This window comes from Microtus oregoni, unplaced genomic scaffold (genome assembly GCF_018167655.1).
Source record: "Microtus oregoni isolate MIOR12 unplaced genomic scaffold, Mior012 000008F_ref0000371, whole genome shotgun sequence".
NCBI classification, from domain to species: Eukaryota; Metazoa; Chordata; class Mammalia; order Rodentia; family Cricetidae; genus Microtus; species Microtus oregoni.
The window spans coordinates 47,685,601-47,703,600 of NW_024543067.1; the positions used below are offsets into that span (position 1 = coordinate 47,685,601).

The 18,000-nt window shown below is 41.5% G+C and overlaps 1 protein-coding gene across 5 annotated transcripts in view; it reads left to right on the top strand.

Moving 5' to 3' along the window:
* Positions 1 to 18,000, top strand: part of Prdm10 (PR/SET domain 10) — a 100,888-nt gene that overhangs the window by 21,532 nt on the left and 61,356 nt on the right. For all 5 annotated transcript variants that reach the window (XR_005974738.1, XM_041657200.1, XM_041657201.1 and 2 more), the window contains exons 2-4: positions 11,098 to 11,296; positions 13,570 to 13,734; positions 15,951 to 16,010. Coding sequence is in view for 4 of the 5 variants with exons in the window: in XM_041657200.1 (XP_041513134.1) it covers positions 11,228 to 11,296; positions 13,570 to 13,734; positions 15,951 to 16,010 (294 nt within the window). In the remaining variant the exon portion in view is untranslated. The remainder of the gene's footprint in view (positions 1 to 11,097; positions 11,297 to 13,569; positions 13,735 to 15,950; positions 16,011 to 18,000) is intronic.

Here is an 18,000-nt window from a genome sequence, read left to right on the forward strand (position 1 = left end):
GGAGTCACCTTGTTTTGGGTACATGAAAAGTTCTTATTTGAACTAGATGGGGGAAAGTCCACATTCCCTGTGCTAACAGAAAGTTTGCTGCTTCTTCCTTTGAATTATGAAGAAAGGAGTGCTCTAACTCCTCTAAGTGGAAAAAAGAGCCTTTCTTAGGAGAAAAGCTTTAATTGATAGTCCTAGAAGCCTTTTGTGCACAAGGAAAGGAAGGAGCTATTGGCTGGCATGGAGGACTTGAAGGACTCATGAGTGGAGAAGGAGTGGCCACCCTGGCTCACTCCTGAACCTTGTTTGGCTCTATTTCTCTTCTCGATTTTCCAATCTGGTTTTTTTTGTTTATTTTTAAATAGTAATTCAACTCTTGTAGTTATGGAATGTCTTTCTTTCCTTTCCTTTTTTTTCTTTTTGGCTTTTTGAGGCAGGGTTTCTCTGTAGCTTTTTGGAACCTATCCTGAAGCCTGTAGACCAGGCTGGCCTTGAATTCACAGAGATCCGCCTGCCTTTGCCTCCCGAGTGCTGGTGTTAAAAGCATGTACCACCACTGCCCAGCTAGAATATCTTTCTTGATGGTGGTCAGAGAATCAATTAGGAACATTTTTTTTTTAATTTTAGATTTATTTCATTTTATGTGTATAAGTGTTTTGCCTGAATGTATGTAAAAATACCATGTATGTGCAGTACCTGCCAAAGCCAAAAGAAGGTGTAAAATCTCCGGGAATTATACTTACAGTTGGTTGTGAGCTGCCCTGTGGATGGGGAGAGCTTAAACCCAGGTCCTCTGTTAGAGCAGCAAGTGCTCTTAATCACTGAGTCATCTTTCTAGCCCTGAGGTCTGACAGGGCTGCCTGCCTGCCTGTCCGCCTGCCTCCCTCCCTCCCTCCCTCCCTCTCTCCCTCCCTCCCTCCCGTCTTTCCTTCCATTCTTTCCTTTTTTCTTTTTTCCTTTTTCCTCCCTCCTCTTCTTTGTTCCCTCCTCCCCTTCTTTCCTTCCTTAAAGATCTTAATCTCTTTATTTAGTTTTTATTTTGTTTATGTGTGTGTGCCAACTCCCTTTTGCTTTCTTTCTTTTTTTTAATTTGCTGAAATCCTTTTTGAGCCGTCATCTTCTCAGGTATATATAGCTTAGCTAAATTTGTCTACATTTTACTTTCTACTGCAACTGAAAAATATTTTAACCATATTTCCTCCCACCCCACTTCTGGTTTCCTGCAGCTCATTATGTGCACCACATGTTTGCAGGCTCCCATGGAGGCCAGAAAATATTGCATCCCCAAGACTGGAGTTATATGCAGTTGTGAGCTGCCGTGTAGGTATGGGACTTCTGCAGGAGTAGCAGGTAGCCTGAGGAACATTTCTTTAAGATGCATTATAGAACAGTTTTGGAGTTGAAACTGCTCACTGTCATAAAATCAAAAGGCTGTTTACTCCAAAATTGATCTTCCTTTACTTGCCAGTGTCTGAATGCTTTTCTGAATGCCCACCCCGACCAATGGCATAAAATTTTATTTCTGAAATGGTTTTGTTGTTTTTACAACTGGAGCATTCACTCTTAGCTTCATCATTGGCATTTACAGCAGTTGTTAAATGAGCCCTCAGTAGATACAGGCAGCAGCCCTTACTGTTGTGGTCTTACTCATCTTAACTTTATCCCTCTGTTTATATAGAGATAGCCAAGCCTATAAAGTCTTAAATTAAAAAAAAAACAAAGAAGCAAATAAAATTGTTAGTCAAAGGCATAGTCTCTCAGCAGTACTGGGGATTAAACCCTCTATGCAAGTGTTCTACCACTAAGCAATACTCCCCCCCCCCCTTTTTTTCTTTTTAATTTGCTGAAATCCTTAATGAAAGCCTTCAGCTTCTCAGGTATATATAGCCTAGCTAAAATTGTCTAAATTTTATTTTCTACTGCAGTTGAAAAATATTTTAGCCATATTTCCTCCTACCCCGCTCTGGGTTTCCAGTAGCTTATTGGTCAGAGTGGTTTGGTGGACTGCCTTGCTCTATGGGTGGAGAGCCCTTAGGCTATTGGGTTTCCAGAGAGGAAACTCTCCAAAGTCTCCAAGTCCTGGAGTAGACTTTTTCAGTTGTTTAGGTGAGGAGCAAATGAAAACCACACTAAGCAGGAAGGTAGTGATATTTGTTTCACATACATGTGACTGCTCATTTCCACAGCAGTTTTAGCAATTTGTTGCAGTTCTTTTCAAAACTGAGAGACTATACTGTCTTTGTTAGAGTTCTATTGCTGTGTTAAAATACCATGACCGAAAGGAAACGGGGAAGAAAAGGGTTTATTTCATCTTAAAGCTTGTAGTCTATCATCCAGGGAAGTCAGGGCAGGAACTAGAGGCAGGAACTGAAGCAGAAGCAGAGGCCATCGAAGAGTACTGCTTATGGCTTGCTCCTCATGGCTTGCTCAGCCTGCTTTCTTACACACTCCAGGACCACCAGCCCAGGGGTCTGCCCACATCAACCATCAATCAAGAAAGTGCTTCACTGGGGCTGGAGAGATGGCTCAATGGTTAGGAACACTGACTGCTCTTCCAGGGGTCCCAGGTTCACTTCCCAGCACCCACATGATAGGTATCAATTGTAATTTCAAGATCCAAGACCCTCACACAGATATGCAGGCAAAACACCAATGCACAGAAAATAAAGAAAGAAAGAATCTGGTGAGGGCATTTTCTCAACTGAGGTTTCCTTTTCCAAGATGATGCTAGTTTATGTCAGGTTGACATGAAACTGGCCAGCACATATTCAAAGGATCTAATAGGCTTGCATTTCATAGCAAGAATAGGGAACTTGTACTGAAATATGCATTATTTTGTTATTTGTCCATTGTATTTCTACTTCAGTTTCCTTTCACAAGTTAGAGCTAAGCTTAGTACATTTTCTTTCCTGAATTCTAAAGTTGTTTGTTCCAGGAATCAGTTAAATGTAAAAGCTTTAGCTCACATTCTAAATGTGAACAGAACAAAAGCTCTTTATGTTCACTGTACTTGTTCTCAACTTTAATGTGGCACTTCTTACTCATGAGGCTGTCACTCCTGTGTAGTAATAAGAGTGGCGGGGCTGCGTCCCCAGCACTCCGGCTGCCCACATGGCTAGCTTATGCTCCAAAATAACAACACACAAACTGTATTCATTTAAACACTGCTTGGCCCTTTAGCTCTAGCCCTTACAGGCTAATTCTCACATCCCGATCAACCCATCTCTAATAATCTGTGAGCACCGGTCTTACCGGGAAAGGTTCAGCATGTCTAACCTGGCGGCTTGCTTCATCGCGTGCGTCTGCCCAGGAGAGCAGAGCATGGCATCTCTCTGAGGCATCTGCTCCTGAGAGGAGAGCTGTGGAGTCTGAGCTCACTTCCTCTTCCTCCCAGCGTTTTGTTCTGTTTACTCCTCCCACCTATCTTCTAACCAATGAGGGCCAAGCAGTTTCTTTTTATTTAACCAATGACCTTCCTCCATCACTCCTGCCTGGCTTCTTGCTGTATGCTATTGTATGTTTCCTGAACCTAAGTTTTAAACAACTTCTTTGGCTTGGTGTGGGCACTAAATTAATGAACTGATTTGATCAGTGAGAGCTCCTTGGATCCCGAATGAGATGAATTTGAGTTATTTCTCTTCAATGTCTTGTCCTTGTGATTGCTACTGAGCCCACTACTCCCTCTGGCCACCCCTGCAGGGCTGGGTGCCTCGGAAAGGCTTGCATTTAGTAGTGACTACTTATTTTTGATGGAATACCTGACTTCAAAGAAAGCAGGAAGGATTCCTTTTGGTTTGAGTGGATAAGGTGTATGATGGAGGGACAGCATGGCAGGAAAGGCATTGTGCAGATGGCTCCATGGTGGGGGTAGTGTATGGCAGCTGTTTGCTTATATCTCAGCTGATCAAGAAACAAAGGACTGGGCTGGAGAGATGGCTCAGCGGTTGAGAGCACTGACTGCTCTTCCCGAGGACCCAGGTTCAATTCCCAGCACCCACATGGCAGCTCATAACTGTCTGAAAATCCAGTTCCAGGGGATCTGACATCTTCACACCAACACACATAAAATAAAGTTAAATAAACCATAAAAAGATTAAAAAAAAAACACCAAAGGACAGAAAACAAGGCCAAGCTATAAAACCTGACCTATTTCCTTTTGTTAGGTTTCACATTCTAAAGGTTTACAGCCTCCAGAAACAGCACTGCCAGCCTAGGGATCAAGTAGTCAAACATAGGAGCCTGCAGGGAGGGGCATTTCACATTCAAACCATGGCAAGGAGTTTCCTAAATCTTGCATAAAAAAGAAACAACAACAAAACCCCTGTGTGAATCAGGTCAGTAGTCAGAGATTCAAGAAATAAATTTAGCACCAAAGCCTGAGAATTTATGAAATAAGAAACCAGGTGAGGGTAAGGGTATGGGAGTGGGCTGCTAAACTAGGTTCCCAGCATGCCTGTGCTCACATGTCCTCAGTGAGCCAGATAGGAGCAACCTTTACAGCCCACTGCAGGCTCCTTTCCCTTCCTCCTCCTTTCCTCAGCAAACCTTAGGTAATTGTAGTGTTTCCTGACACCAGCTCTCATTGTCTCTCCCCTGACTCAAGCTCTGGTGCAAATACAACTAAGAAATGAAGAATGCAGATGAGATTAGACCTGTAGACTAAATGCTGTGATGTTGGCTGCCACTGGTCCCTACTGTTTACTACTGTGTGCTGAGCTTCATTGATATTATAGTCAGCCTGCTGCCTGAGCAGCAGATTGGACCCTAAGAATTTCAGAAGATCACAGTTCAAGACCTGAGCCCAGGAGATTGCAATGGTAGTGAGCGAACAATGCCCGTTTGGCTGGGTAGAGGAAGGGTTGGGAAGCCTGGTTGTTTTTGATTGTGCCAAATCTTGCCTCTTGGTGGCTGGCCATGGAGTCATTCATGGTTGTCGTGAGAAAAGAGACCTTCACATCCCATCTCCACCATGAAGAAGTGAAACAGCGATTATTACTGGTTATCAATGAACATTTATTTCAACTTTTTGTTATGGGAAACATATCTAAAAAGCATTTACCACTTAACTATGTACAGTGACAGGTGCTTTATCAATCGAGCCCTCTCCCTAGTACCATTATCTTTTATTATTTTTAATATGTTTTTATTTTGTTTTATGTGAACGGGTGTTTTACCTGCATGTGCAAGTGTACATGACTTTTTTTTTTTTTTTTGGTTTTTCAAGACAGGGTTTCTCTGTAGCTTTTGGTGCCTGTCCCAGAACTAGCTCTTGTAGACCAGGCTGGCCTCGAACTCCCAGAGATCCGCCTGCCTCTGCCTCCCGAGTGCTGGGAGGTGTACATGACTTATGTGCTTGGTGCCTGAGGATACCAAAAGAGGACATCAGATCCCCTGGAACTGAAGTTACGATGGTTGCCAGCCTTCATGTGGGAACTGAGAATGGAAGCTAGGACTTCCATTTCTTCACTAGAGTGGCTCATAGAACTCAGGGAAACAATGTTTACATACTGTTGTTAAGGATATTATAAAGGATGCCAGTGAACCCCAGATGACACAGGGCAAGGTAGAAGGAGGGCTTCCTGCTCTCTCCAGATGTACTTATTCCCAGGAAGCTGTCCTGAAGTGAGCTAAACTATCATTTTGGAGAGTTAAGATTGATTAAATCATTGGCCTTTGGTGCTAAGTTTAATCTTTAGTTTGTTATCTGATTCATCCCCACTTTTTTAGAGTTTGGGACAGGACAGTGAGTGAATGGCAGGATGGGAAATAAAAATGACTGAGAAGGTATTTGAGGAGGCTGGACAGATGACAACATGCAGAGAGCAGAAGCCACAATTATTTTTGCCTTGACCGTTTTTCTGGCAACTAGCACCCTTCCTTAACCTTCCCAGGCTGCTAACATCAGCCGCATCATTAGCACCCTTTGGAGAGGCCAGAGATTTAAGATTTACCTGCCAGGCAAAGGCTACAGGCCAAGTGTGTATTTCCTATACACACTGGGTTTTATCTGCTATCAGTATACTGAGCTTACTGGGAACTGCCTCTGTGGATAGCAGAAGGAGTTATTCCCTCCCAGCCACTCCCAAACCCTGCTTTATGTAGTTGCGGATGTTTTACATCATGGACTGTTTCAGTGACGTGCAGACTGGCCTACTCCTGGTTTTTGCTTTCTTCTTTACATCTGTTACATTTCCTCTCCTCTAGGAAGTGATCTCAGAGCACTTCTGGGCTAGGCATTCTCCTCTGTCTGCCGGCCCAGCTCCCTCACCCCCCACAACCCTGCACGGCAGGACATCTTTAAGTCACTCAACAACCTTCACCCAAGTCCTTCCTCAGTCAGCAGTTAACAAAACACCCCTTGACTTTAAGGAATTTAGAGGCTTAAGGTAAGCAGGGAGGAGACTGTAACCAGATTGGATAACTTTTTGAAAATCAATTGCTTATTATGTAGCAAATATTATGCAAAAGCACTTTTCACCTACTGTTTTTTTTTGTCTCTCTCAATAAACCCATGACCACCATTTTACAGAGAAAGAAAGAGAAAGTCCTTTTGAGATTTACCCAAGGTAAGTGCCCACACCCTTCCACTTGCTTCTCCCAGCTGAGGCTGTCCCTGGCACTTGTGAGTGCTCTGTGCCTCAGGTGTGCTCAGAATTAAAGGTGCAGGGTGGATGAGCACCGGTGTGGGAGTTTAGGAGTAATAATGATCTCACTGTACACAGCCACGCCAACTGCTTCGTATCCTCTTGGAAATAAAAATATGATATACTAACCTCCACAATCCTGATAGATGTCCTAAGTTAATTGCCATCATGTTATATGTCATAGTAAAATATCAGAGAAAACCTAAATGACCAGGTGTGGTGGTGCATGTCTTTAACCCAATACTCATGTGTGTGTGAGCATTGCCTGTCGATGTGGATGCTTAGATGCACACTTACTTATGGAGGCTAGAGGACCTTGAGCATGAATCCTGAGAGATTGACTGCCTTCCCCCGCCTCCCAGCCCGGAGTCTTTCACTGGCTGAGAATTTACCAAGTCTAACACCTGGTTTCTTACATGGTTTCTGGGGATTGAACTTAGGTCTGCATGTTGACTAGGTAAGTTCTTTATGTACTAAGATATTTTCCAGGTCCCCAAAACATAGACAATTAACGACATAAGGATGGTTGCGTAAATTACAGTATATTCACACAAAGAAATTATGCAGCTGGAATAAAAAACTGAAGAAGATGTATGTGGATGCAACAGTGCACAAGATAAGCTGTTGCACAGGACAGACAAATGTAGAGGGGCTGTTACCTTGTAAGGAATCAATAATTTATTGGTTTGTGGTTGGAGAGATAAACATGTTGTACATGTATTTGCTTGCATATGAATGAAATGCCTTTGGAAGGAAAAACAAGAAACTGATCCTGTGAATTGTTCCTGAAGAATGGCTAAGAGATTCTGGGAGGGTGATTGTCCACTGTGTCCTTTGTAGTCTTTCAATTTTTAGCTCTTGTATTTAATACTTATTAAACCAGACATAGGTAAAATTAAGATGAAAGAAATAGAACAGGCTAGGCTTTAGCTCAATGTAAATGCTCGCACCTTTCCCTCTGAGTACAGAGCATCTTTCTAGAAATGCAAGCAGAGAGCAGGCACTTGGCCGCTCTGTTTTGGAAGGACATAGGTCCATGAAGTATTCCCATGGCTAGGTGCATTTGAGTATTTAGTTTTGGAAGGACATAGGTCCATGAAGTATTCCCATGGCTAGGTGCATTTGAGTATTTAGACGGATCAAGTGGAAATTCTCTAATTCTCGTATGGGGAGGGTACTGCATATCTTTTGTGATAGAAGTTCATAGCTTGAATTTAACCTTAGAGAAACATCAGAGAAGCTGAAGACCATTCTGTGTGTTTCAAAAGTGTCAAGGTTACAGAAGACCAGGAACAGGAACTCTTTGGCTGACAGAGACCGAGGGACTTGACAGTGAGCACACAGAGTAAACAGTGTTTGATGCCAGATTGGATTGGAGCCAGGGAGGAAAATGTTCCTTTGACTGTTAAGGATGGTGAATTAGACTGTTGACAAAATATTAGGAAAGTCTGTGAGTAAAGTAGAATTGTCACTTCCGTATCTTCTCTGTGGTTTTTGACAATGGTCCTGTGCCTCTAAGAGAATGCCCGCAGTTTTAGGAATGAGTTCTTTAAGAGTCTGGAGGTAAGCTGGAGGATGGTGCGCACCTGTAACTCTAGTCATTCATGAGACCAACAAGAGACGACCATGTAAGCCCAGGAGTTTGAGACTAGCCTGGGTAACTTAGCAAGACCCCATATCAAGAGGGGGGAAAAAGGCAATAAAGCAGTGTTTGTAATTTACTCTGAAATGTTGAGGTGAAAAGAGAAAAGAGCCAGGCAGTGGTGGTGCATGCCTTTAATCCCAGCACTTGGGAGGCAGGCAGAACTCAGTGAGTTCAAGCTCAGCCTGGTCTACAAAGTGAGTTCCAGAACAACCAGGACAGTTACACAGAGAAATCCTGTCTCAAAGGAAAGAAAGAAAGAAAGAGAGAGAGAGAGAGAGAGAGAGAAAGAAAGAGAGAAAAGTGGAAAAGTGACTGGAGAGATGGTGCATTGAAACAGCTCTTGTAAATGTGAAGACTGGAGTGTGGATCCCCAAAACCCACACAAAAGCCAGCACGTGGAAGGCAGAAGCGGGATTCCCAGGGCAAGCTGACTAGTGAGCTTTGTGTTCAGTAACTAAAGTGGGGAGTGATTAAGGAAGACAGTGTCAACATTGGATCTACATGCATGTGCATGCAGTGCTCCCACACACATGCAAGCATGTGGTGGTGCTTTGAAAGAGAATGTCCCACACAGACTCCTGTATTTAAACTCCTGACCCCAGTTGTAACAACTATTTAGGGAGGTTTAGGGTGCTCTTTGGGGGGAGGTTTAGGACTTGTAGCCTTGTTGGAGAAAATGTGTCACTGCAGAGTTAAAGACTCGAGCTGCTTTGCCATTTGCCGTTGCTCTCTCTACTTTGTGCTTATGGTTCAAGAAGTGAGCTCTTGGCACCGTGCTCTAGCCAAAATACCTGCCCATTGCCTCTTCCTTGCCATTATGAATTCTAATCTGAAACTGGAGCTTCTGGAATTGAAAGCCCAAATAAACTCTTTCCTCTGTAGGTTTCCTTGGTCATGGTGTCTATCACAGCAGCAGAAAAGTTACTGATACATTAGTAACAATATACTAATATTTAATATGCACGTACCATACACAAGGAAAAGAAAGGAAACATGGTAAATAAGTTTGTGTGAAGAATCTCTATGAAGATTTTTGACACATTTATTTCCTGTGTAACAACCTTCCCAGTTCAGATTTAAGAAACAGGATATTCCCATTTCTCTAGGAAGCTCCCCAAGCTCCTTTAAATTCCACTGTTTGGCAATATTTCAGGTACCATTGAACATGATAGGGGGCAGGATAGGGCAGGGGTGAGGAAGGTGGCAACAGGCTATTCACAGGCGCTGAAGGTGGCCGCTGTGCAGTTTGCACATGGCAGCTCCAGTGTTCAGGTTAGGTACCGGCAGGGAATTATGGCATCCTTCATCAGGCTTTATTCTGGTTTAGAGATTGGAGTATGTGTGGTCTAGGAACATGCCTCTCAGCATATTTCTATTAATAACAGAGAACACTGGTGGATGCTGGCCAGCAGTCTTTCCTGTCTGACTGCTGCCTCCCTTGGCTATGAATGCTACTTTAGTGAAGTGGTTAGAAGTGGTGATGTTCAACCCCAGAGAACTCTGACAACAAGGAAGACCCTAAGAGAGACACACATGGATCTAATCTACATGGGAAGTAGACAAAGACAAGGTCTTCTGAGGAAATTGGGAGCATGGGGACCATGGGAGAGGGTTGAAGGGGAGGGGAGAGAAGGAGAGGGAAGCAGAGAAAAGTGCAGAGCTCAATAAAATCAATACCTCCCCCAAAAGAAGTGGTGATGTTGTAGGATGCCAGTGTTTTAGCATTCTCATCAAAAGGGAAGATTGCTACCTTAAAAAGGTCTTATTTTATTGGGTTATAAAGATGGATTAATGATTAAGATCACTTGCTGCTCTTGCAGAAGACCTGGGTTCAGTCCCCAGAACCTGTGTGGTGGCTCATAACTATCTGTAACTCCAGTTTTAGGGAATGTGGTGGTCTCTCTTGGCTTCCTCAGACACCAGGTTCTCATGTAGTTTGTATACATATAGGTAAAACGGTCATACTCATAAATAAGTAAATCTTTTTCTTTCTTTCTTTTCTTTTTCTTCTATTTTCTTTTATTTATTTATTTATTTTTGGTTTTTCAAGACAGGGTTTCTCTTTGGAACCTGTCCTGGAACTTGCTCTGTAGACCAGGCTGGCATCGAACTCACAGAGGTCCACCTGCCTCTGCTTCCTGAGTGTTGGGATTAAAGGTCTGTGCCACTACTGTCCAGCATAAGTAAATCTATTAAAACATAAGTTTTTAAGGAGTCTTATCTTAGAAAGTAGAAGAGGTTTCAAATCGTAGGGATTTTTGCATGTTGATGTGGGAAAGCTTTGGCTCGCCCACTATTCCCTCCTATACTGACCGGATGGGAAACAAGGTTTGTATTTGCATTCACCAAATTATGGCCTAGGCGATCCAGTTTCTTTCATCGGCTGCTTCTCCCTTGTTTTGCCATTTTTATTATTCGGCTCTTCATTTTGAGTAGAAGTGGTAGTGGTATATGCGGTCATATCTACCATGAAAAGTCTTGGGCTACACAGCAGTCACATTGGAGCATAAGCCCATCATTTACTGGCAGCTAATATATGGAAAAACTTTTTTTTCTCAAAAGAACTATGATTGCCTTCAATATTTTTAATGGGAGTTACATTCTATATACAGTGTACATGTATAAACACATATATACATTTAATGATTATCCAAACTATGGTAGGCATGCAATACATTATATTATTGCCATAAATAATATATTATTTTTACCCTTTTGCCTAAGTGTGTTGCCTTTTCATGAAACTTTTTTCCCCCTGTCTGTTGAAACTAATTTATTAAAATATAGCCATCCACTTAAACCTTTCATGTCTTTTCTCAGGCACACTGCAGAGATCCTCCTGCCTCCATGAACACGTGTGTACAGGACATACAAGACAGATGAGTGTCCTCTGTCCTGTGCTGCTGCTGTAGGTGGCTCAGACTTGAAGCTGTCCAACAAGGAGAAGAAGATGGATTCCAAAGATGAAAGCTCCCACGTGTGGCCGACATCTGCGGACCATGACCAGAACACTGCACAGGTGAAGGATGGATGGCCTCTTCTGTCTCACTGTTGGCAGGAGTGTTTAGCTGGGGGGGACTCTGATAGCTGAAGAAATGCCAGTGTCTCTGTCTCTATAGTAAGAGGGAGGGAGGGAGCCAAAGTGAGAATTTGCCCTGAGAAGCTGAAATGCGTCAGCACTTTGCTTTACTGACAGGTGTTCTGTGAGGTAGATGGACTTATGCCACCACGGGCCTCACCTCTGCACCTTGCTGGTAGAAGCTCTTTAACTTCCCTCCTTTATCTGCTATTGATCCTAAAACCTCAACACATTGCTGACTTCTTTTATATTAACCAGTGTAGGGTTCAATTCTCCACAAGTAACGAAGCCTAAGGTGTGTTTATAAAGTGAGTGCGCTCTTCTTCCTTTTTAAGACAGTGTCTTGTCTGCTGTCCTAGAACTCTCTAGATGGTCTAGACTGGCCTCGAACTCAAAGAGATCTGCCTGCCTCTGCCTCCCAAGTGATGGTGGGAGGCATACTTAGCCCATAAGCTCATTTTTAAACAGTAGGATACACATAAAGTTTTGATCCAAATTTTCATTAAATTGTATAACCCTAGTACTATTATCAAAATCAGAAAGTTAACCTTGAAATATTTAAATGTACAAATATTACTTAATTTAGGCAATATAATCAATGCTGTAATAAGTAATAATGATTATAAGATTTAAAGGTTACAACCTGAAATTCAGAGAAAAGTGATTTTAGAGATCCATTCAGCAGAAGAACTGAGAACACTGCTTTTCTCATGGAAGCTGGTTTGATGACTACTTTCATAAATTTATAGATTGTATTTATCCAAAAGGAATAGAGGCAGTTCTCTGGGAGTTTAAGGACAGTCTGGTTTCCTTAGTGAGTCTGAGTTCTTACATAGTAAGAACTGTCTTAAAAAAAGAAAAGGAAAGAAAAAGAGTAAAACAAAAGGAAGTTTTCTTGTAAGGTTCTGTGTTGACCAGGGTCCCTGCTTGTTGGGGAACTGAGGTCAGTATACACCACTGCACCCCTTCTTTCCAATCATTTCTGCTCAAGTTCTGCCAATTCTTATTTATCGACTTTCCATGAGGAAAACCAAGTAGAAAGGCTTTGCTTTCTCCTTTTTTGAGGAAAATGTCTGCCCCCTATTTTAAAGCTTCAGTATGAATAAGAAAACTGAAAATTGCAAGATTATAAATTTGAAGTCATAGGATTGCCTTCCGATGTGCAGATGCACTGTGAACCTAATTTCCCCCAGTGTGTGCTTTGTCTTCAGGCCTAAATTGAGTGTATATAGAAGACAGACTAATCACCTAGCAGGAAGTCGGTTGTATTCCTGTGCTGCTCAATTACACTTGGCCTCTGGCATTCTTTCTGGGCATTAAGTTAGTTTATGTGTCATCTGTGAAATCTATTATTTTCCACTGGGGAAAACTGCCATAGTGATAAGTCAGGAAAGGAGTAAGGATGCCCACCCAGCAACATTGACACATCAGTCATCTCTCCCCCAGATGAGTGCTTTGGTTATCTGCCTACAGACTTTACAGAAAAGCACTAGGCACATGGCATGCTGGCACCTCACAAAGTCAATCTTCTATTGCTGACCACTCAGTTTTGTTTTCAGTTCTTTAGGTATTAAGACACAGAAAATTATCTCCCTGGGGACAGCTGAACTACTTGACCAGAACCCTTTAACAGTACTTCATTAGTGTCCAGCTTCTTTACTTAGCTAGCAGGGAAGAGTTGCATCACACCATTGATTCAGTGACATTTCCTGATGTGCCTCCATGCAGCATGTCCTTCACATGTGAAATAACGTTCAGGAGTAAAAGTGACCTTACTTTAATCTGTCTGCTGAGAAGCACTACCCATTATAAGATAGATTTTTATGATATGTTGAAAGCAATTGCTTTAGGCCTACATCACAGAGCAATGTGTGTTTTGTTTTGGCAGTGGTGTCATGCAGAAATCCGCAGTTGTTTTTCCAGGGTCAATTAACTGCCCCCTCATGAGTCACTAGAAATTATCTATTTGTATTGGGTTTTTAAGGCAAAGAATTCAAGTTAGCTCTCTAATGTTAAGCAGTAAATTACTGACAAGGACCATCTATTCTGACTTCAGGTCTTCAGCTCATCATGGATGAAGGTATATCGGTCTTCCTTTTTCTTACATTAAGGGCTATTTCAGCTCAGTTGTTCTTGGTTGGCCATATGCCTTTGTGAGTTTGGTTTTGTTTTATAATGATAGATGCTACATACATGCCTGCTTTTCCCCCCAGGTGCACTTTGTTCCGGATGCTGGAACTGTGGCTCAGATTGTATACACTGATGACCAAGTTCGTCCACCCCAGCAGGTGGTATACACAGCAGATGGTGCCTCCTACACATCAGTGGATGGTCCAGAGCACACACTGGTGTACATCCACCCGGTGGAAGCTGCACAGGCATGTGAAGGATTGTTTTTGACTTGTTTCTTAATACACTAATTACTTATGTTTGCTATGGCTCAGTTGTTATCCTGGATATTTTGATTCAGTAAATGTTCAGATAAGATTTGTGCTATCAAGGAGCATATAACTAACTTAGCAATGAACATAGTGGTACGTTTATTTAAATTGAGTGCCAAATGAGTTAGAGCCCCAGTCTCATGTCAGGCTTTCCCTGCAGTGCAGTGAGGCGCGGTTATCAGTGCTACCTTTCCTGAGTTCCCAGACTAAGCATTCTGTTCTGTGTACCGCACAGTGTTTAGCTAAATCAAGTTTGCTCAGTGAAAGCATACAGATGCTTTCAGTTAAATGTGTAAGCAAAGGATTCTATCACCTTATACTCTTGTTTGCTAGTAACTTACTGATTTATAGAACTGTAACAGAAACCAAGACGTATTCTCACAAAAGCTTTACAATATAGCTTTTGTTTTTGTCATTGACTTAGAGTTTCTAAAAGAGTGACACAGATATTCCACAAATATTGTTGACACTTTACAATGTACAAAGTATTTATGTGTTACATACATACATATGTATTACTTACAGCACATATGCACAACCCTCACTACCATACTCACACATACTAATGAAGGCTGAGGATATAGTAAGTTTGCAATATATTGTACTACTATTATTTCTTCATTTTGTGTTGCCTTTTTACCCAGACCTTTAGTGCATGCTTTACCAGTGTTCTGTAGTGTCAGCCACTAAACAGTATTATTTATTTATTTATTTTTGAGGGAGGGTTTTTCTACATAGCCTTGGCTGTCCTGGAACTCACTATTATGTAGTTCATGCTGGCCTCGAACTCACGGAGATCCACTTACCTCCATAGAAATACACTTGCCTCTGCCTCCTAAGTGCGGGGATTAAAAGCACTTGCCACTCTGCCTGGCTTCATTTTTTTAATGTATATTTTCATAGTAGGATCCTTATTATAAAATTGTCCTTGTGTTTATCAATAGGCTCATATCACTTCTAAGAAAAAATAAGATTCCCTTCATGAATACATTTCTAGTGTATATAGAAATGAACTTGCCAGAGAGTGTATGTAAAAGATGGTCTGTACTTAACTGCTGGTTTATTATAATGTTACTAAATGTTTGAAGTTTGATAATATTTTAAATGTCAAAGTGAAGAAATCTTAACTTTCTACAGCTTTTCTTCATGTTTCTCTGGAATTCAGATTTAACCAGTTTTTTCTCTTTCTTTCTTCCTCTCTTTCTTTCTTTTTTCTTTTTTATATTTTTCTATACAGGGGTTCTCTGTGTGGCCCAGTTTTTATTTTAGTCCCATAGGTTTACCAAAGTCTTGGACAAATTAAAGTCTTTCAAAAGATGTAGCAGTGAGACTATTTTTCTGGATTGCAGATACTAACCTTATCTTAGCTGTAACAGTAGGGACATTTTTCCTCTCTAGTTGCTATGTGTTTATAATGATTAAGTTTCTTTATTATCATTATTATACCTGCTGGTTTTATCAAAAAAAAAAAAAAAGGAAGAACCTATGGCCAGATAGTGGTGGCATATACTTTTAATCTCAGAACTTGGGAGACAGAGACAGGTTGATCTCTGTGAGTTTGAGGCCAGCCTGGTCTACAGAGTGAGTTCTAGGACAACCAGAGCTACACAGAGAAACCCTGTTTGGAAAAATTAAAAAAAAAAAAAAAAAGAGAAAGAATCTAACCTAAAGAACCTGTGGGTATATATGTTCTTTCTACTTTTCTGATGACAAACAAGTGTTCATATTGTAAAGGCTTATAAGCCTGTGTTCCTGATATGCCTCTGTAATTCCCAACTCTCAATCCATTTTTACTGACTCACAAATCTCCTCTGTGAGTAGGGCTCCATGTGAATGGTGTATTTTCTTCATGACGTGTCTTTTATGTTTTCATGTCGTGCCTTTTTATTAGCTGTGACATTCAGCCTCAAGAGAGGCTTTGCTTGAGAGTAGAATATTGAAGTATGTTAGCCTTTTGGGATGGCTGTTTATTTAATCTCCGGAGCCTTTTGAAGTAAAGACTACAGGCCAGTGCAAGAACACTGTCTTTATCTCCTGCATTAATAAAAGATTACGAACTATGACTCCAGATAACTCTCTTAAGAGTTGGTACTGAGCAGAGTAATTTTCCTGTGTCTAAAGATCTACTGATAGGTTTGTTTGTTTTTCTTTAGACTCTGTTTACAGACCCAGCTCAGGTAGCTTACGTCCAGCAAGATGCCACAGCTCAACAGGTAAAACCAAACCCTTTGTACCATCTGGGACTAATCCAGTGGCTGTCCTGTTGCTGCAGTGTCCTTCTACCTTTATGCTATCTCTGAGTCTTTGCTTGTTTGTTTAATGTACACTATCTAACTTCTTTAATGTAAACAAAGCAAAACAGAATATAATACTAACACAGTGCTGTCAGTATATTGTAATAGCTTGTCAGTAAGAAGTGTTTGGTTAAGGAAGTTTTAAGAAGTAAGCCTATGCTACTGGGAAGATGAGACAGGACAATTGGCTGAGTCCTCCTGGTTGAGACCAGCCTGGGCAAAATAATGAGTCTTTGTATCAGACAAACAAACAGAATATTTGTTCAGTTTTCCAATAAAAGAGTGAGATAAGTTTTTTTTTCTCACAGAGATCCACCTGCCTCTGCCTCCTGAGTGCTGGAATAAAGGTGTGCCCCACCACCACCCAGCAAGAATGACATAAATTTAAAAAGTGTCTTTTGGTGGTGGTGGGGATCTGGTATCACTATAATACCAGCACTTGGGAGGCAGAGGCCAGGGAGTCGCAGGCTGGAGAGTCACAGGTTCTAAGCCAGATTGAACTACGTAGCTAGGCTCTGAGTCAGGAGTGATGTGGAAAGAGAGACAAAGACTGATACAACATTATACCTTCTGAAAGCTGGCAAGTCTGTCACCATGGACACTCTTGGAGTTACTTGAAAGAGAAATTTCTTTTACAGACAGCAAACACAGTGCCATTTTCATCCCCTGATGAAGTATGGTTCTAGAAGGTTGCTGTCAACAGTAGCCTGAAAAAGGCTGTGATGGGGAGTGTTTTGATGGACAAACCAGATCGTAGCAAGTGGCTTTCCTATGACGGAAGAGAGATGACTGTTTATTATATGCTTCCTAGTGCTGTATATATTGTGTCATGTTGTGTGAAGTATTCATCCCAGAAAATCAAACCCAAATATGACCAAGTCTGGAGAGTGTTCTGCAGCTGACAGGATGCATGGTAGACAAACTGAACAAGTCAAAAGGCATGCAAGCCCATGGACTCCAGGAGAAATGGCCGGGAGTCTTTTAGTTTTTGTTTTTTGTTTTGTTTTTGTTTTTGAGATGGTCTCATGTATTCTAAGCTGCTGGGCTTGAACTTACTATGGAGCCCAAGATGATTTTGAACTTCTGATCTTCTCCCTTCACTTCTTGTGTGCTGCTGGGATTACAGGCATGCATCATCACACTCAGTGTATGTGTCCTGGGGATCAAACCCAGGGCTTCTGTGCATGCTGCGCACACATGTGTTAGCGGAGCTACATCCCAGCCATATAACCTGTTTAGGTTTTGTTGCTGTTTTGTTTTGTTTTAGTTTGTATAAGCATTCTCCCACTATATCCCCTGACTTTTCCCACAAATAAATTGCATGAGAAAAGAAGAGGAGGGGAACTAACAGTTTTGGATGTCTCAGTAAGTAAATGCTGTATATGTTTTCCATTTGGATCCTGATTTGATAAAATCAAGTGTAAAAAGAGAGGGAGACAATTTGGAAAAATGGTAGTCCTAATGGATTTTTAATTATACTAAAGAATATTTCGGTTTTTCGAAATGACAATATTTAAACTATAAAGGTCATTGTGTGTAAATACATATACACACACTGGACTGTTTAAAGATAGCAGCCTACATATAGTGTACAGGTTTTGCTTCACAATAATTGGGGGAGTAAAGCGTATGGGAGGTTGGTTGGGGCTTTGAGTCTAAATGGCACATATAGAAAGCTTGTTGCATTGGTTTGTTTAATACATTTGAGATTTGTCCTTATGAGTAAGAAAACAGTGTGTTTGTTTGAGACAGTGTCTTAGGTGTGTGGCCTAAGCTGGCCTCAAATATGTTATTCTCCTGCCTCAGCCTCTCATGGTCTGGGATTATAGATGTGAGCCACCATGCCTAGTTTAAAAAGACTATTGTGACAGTTCTGTGTAAATTGCTTCTGTCGTATTGAGGAAAGTTA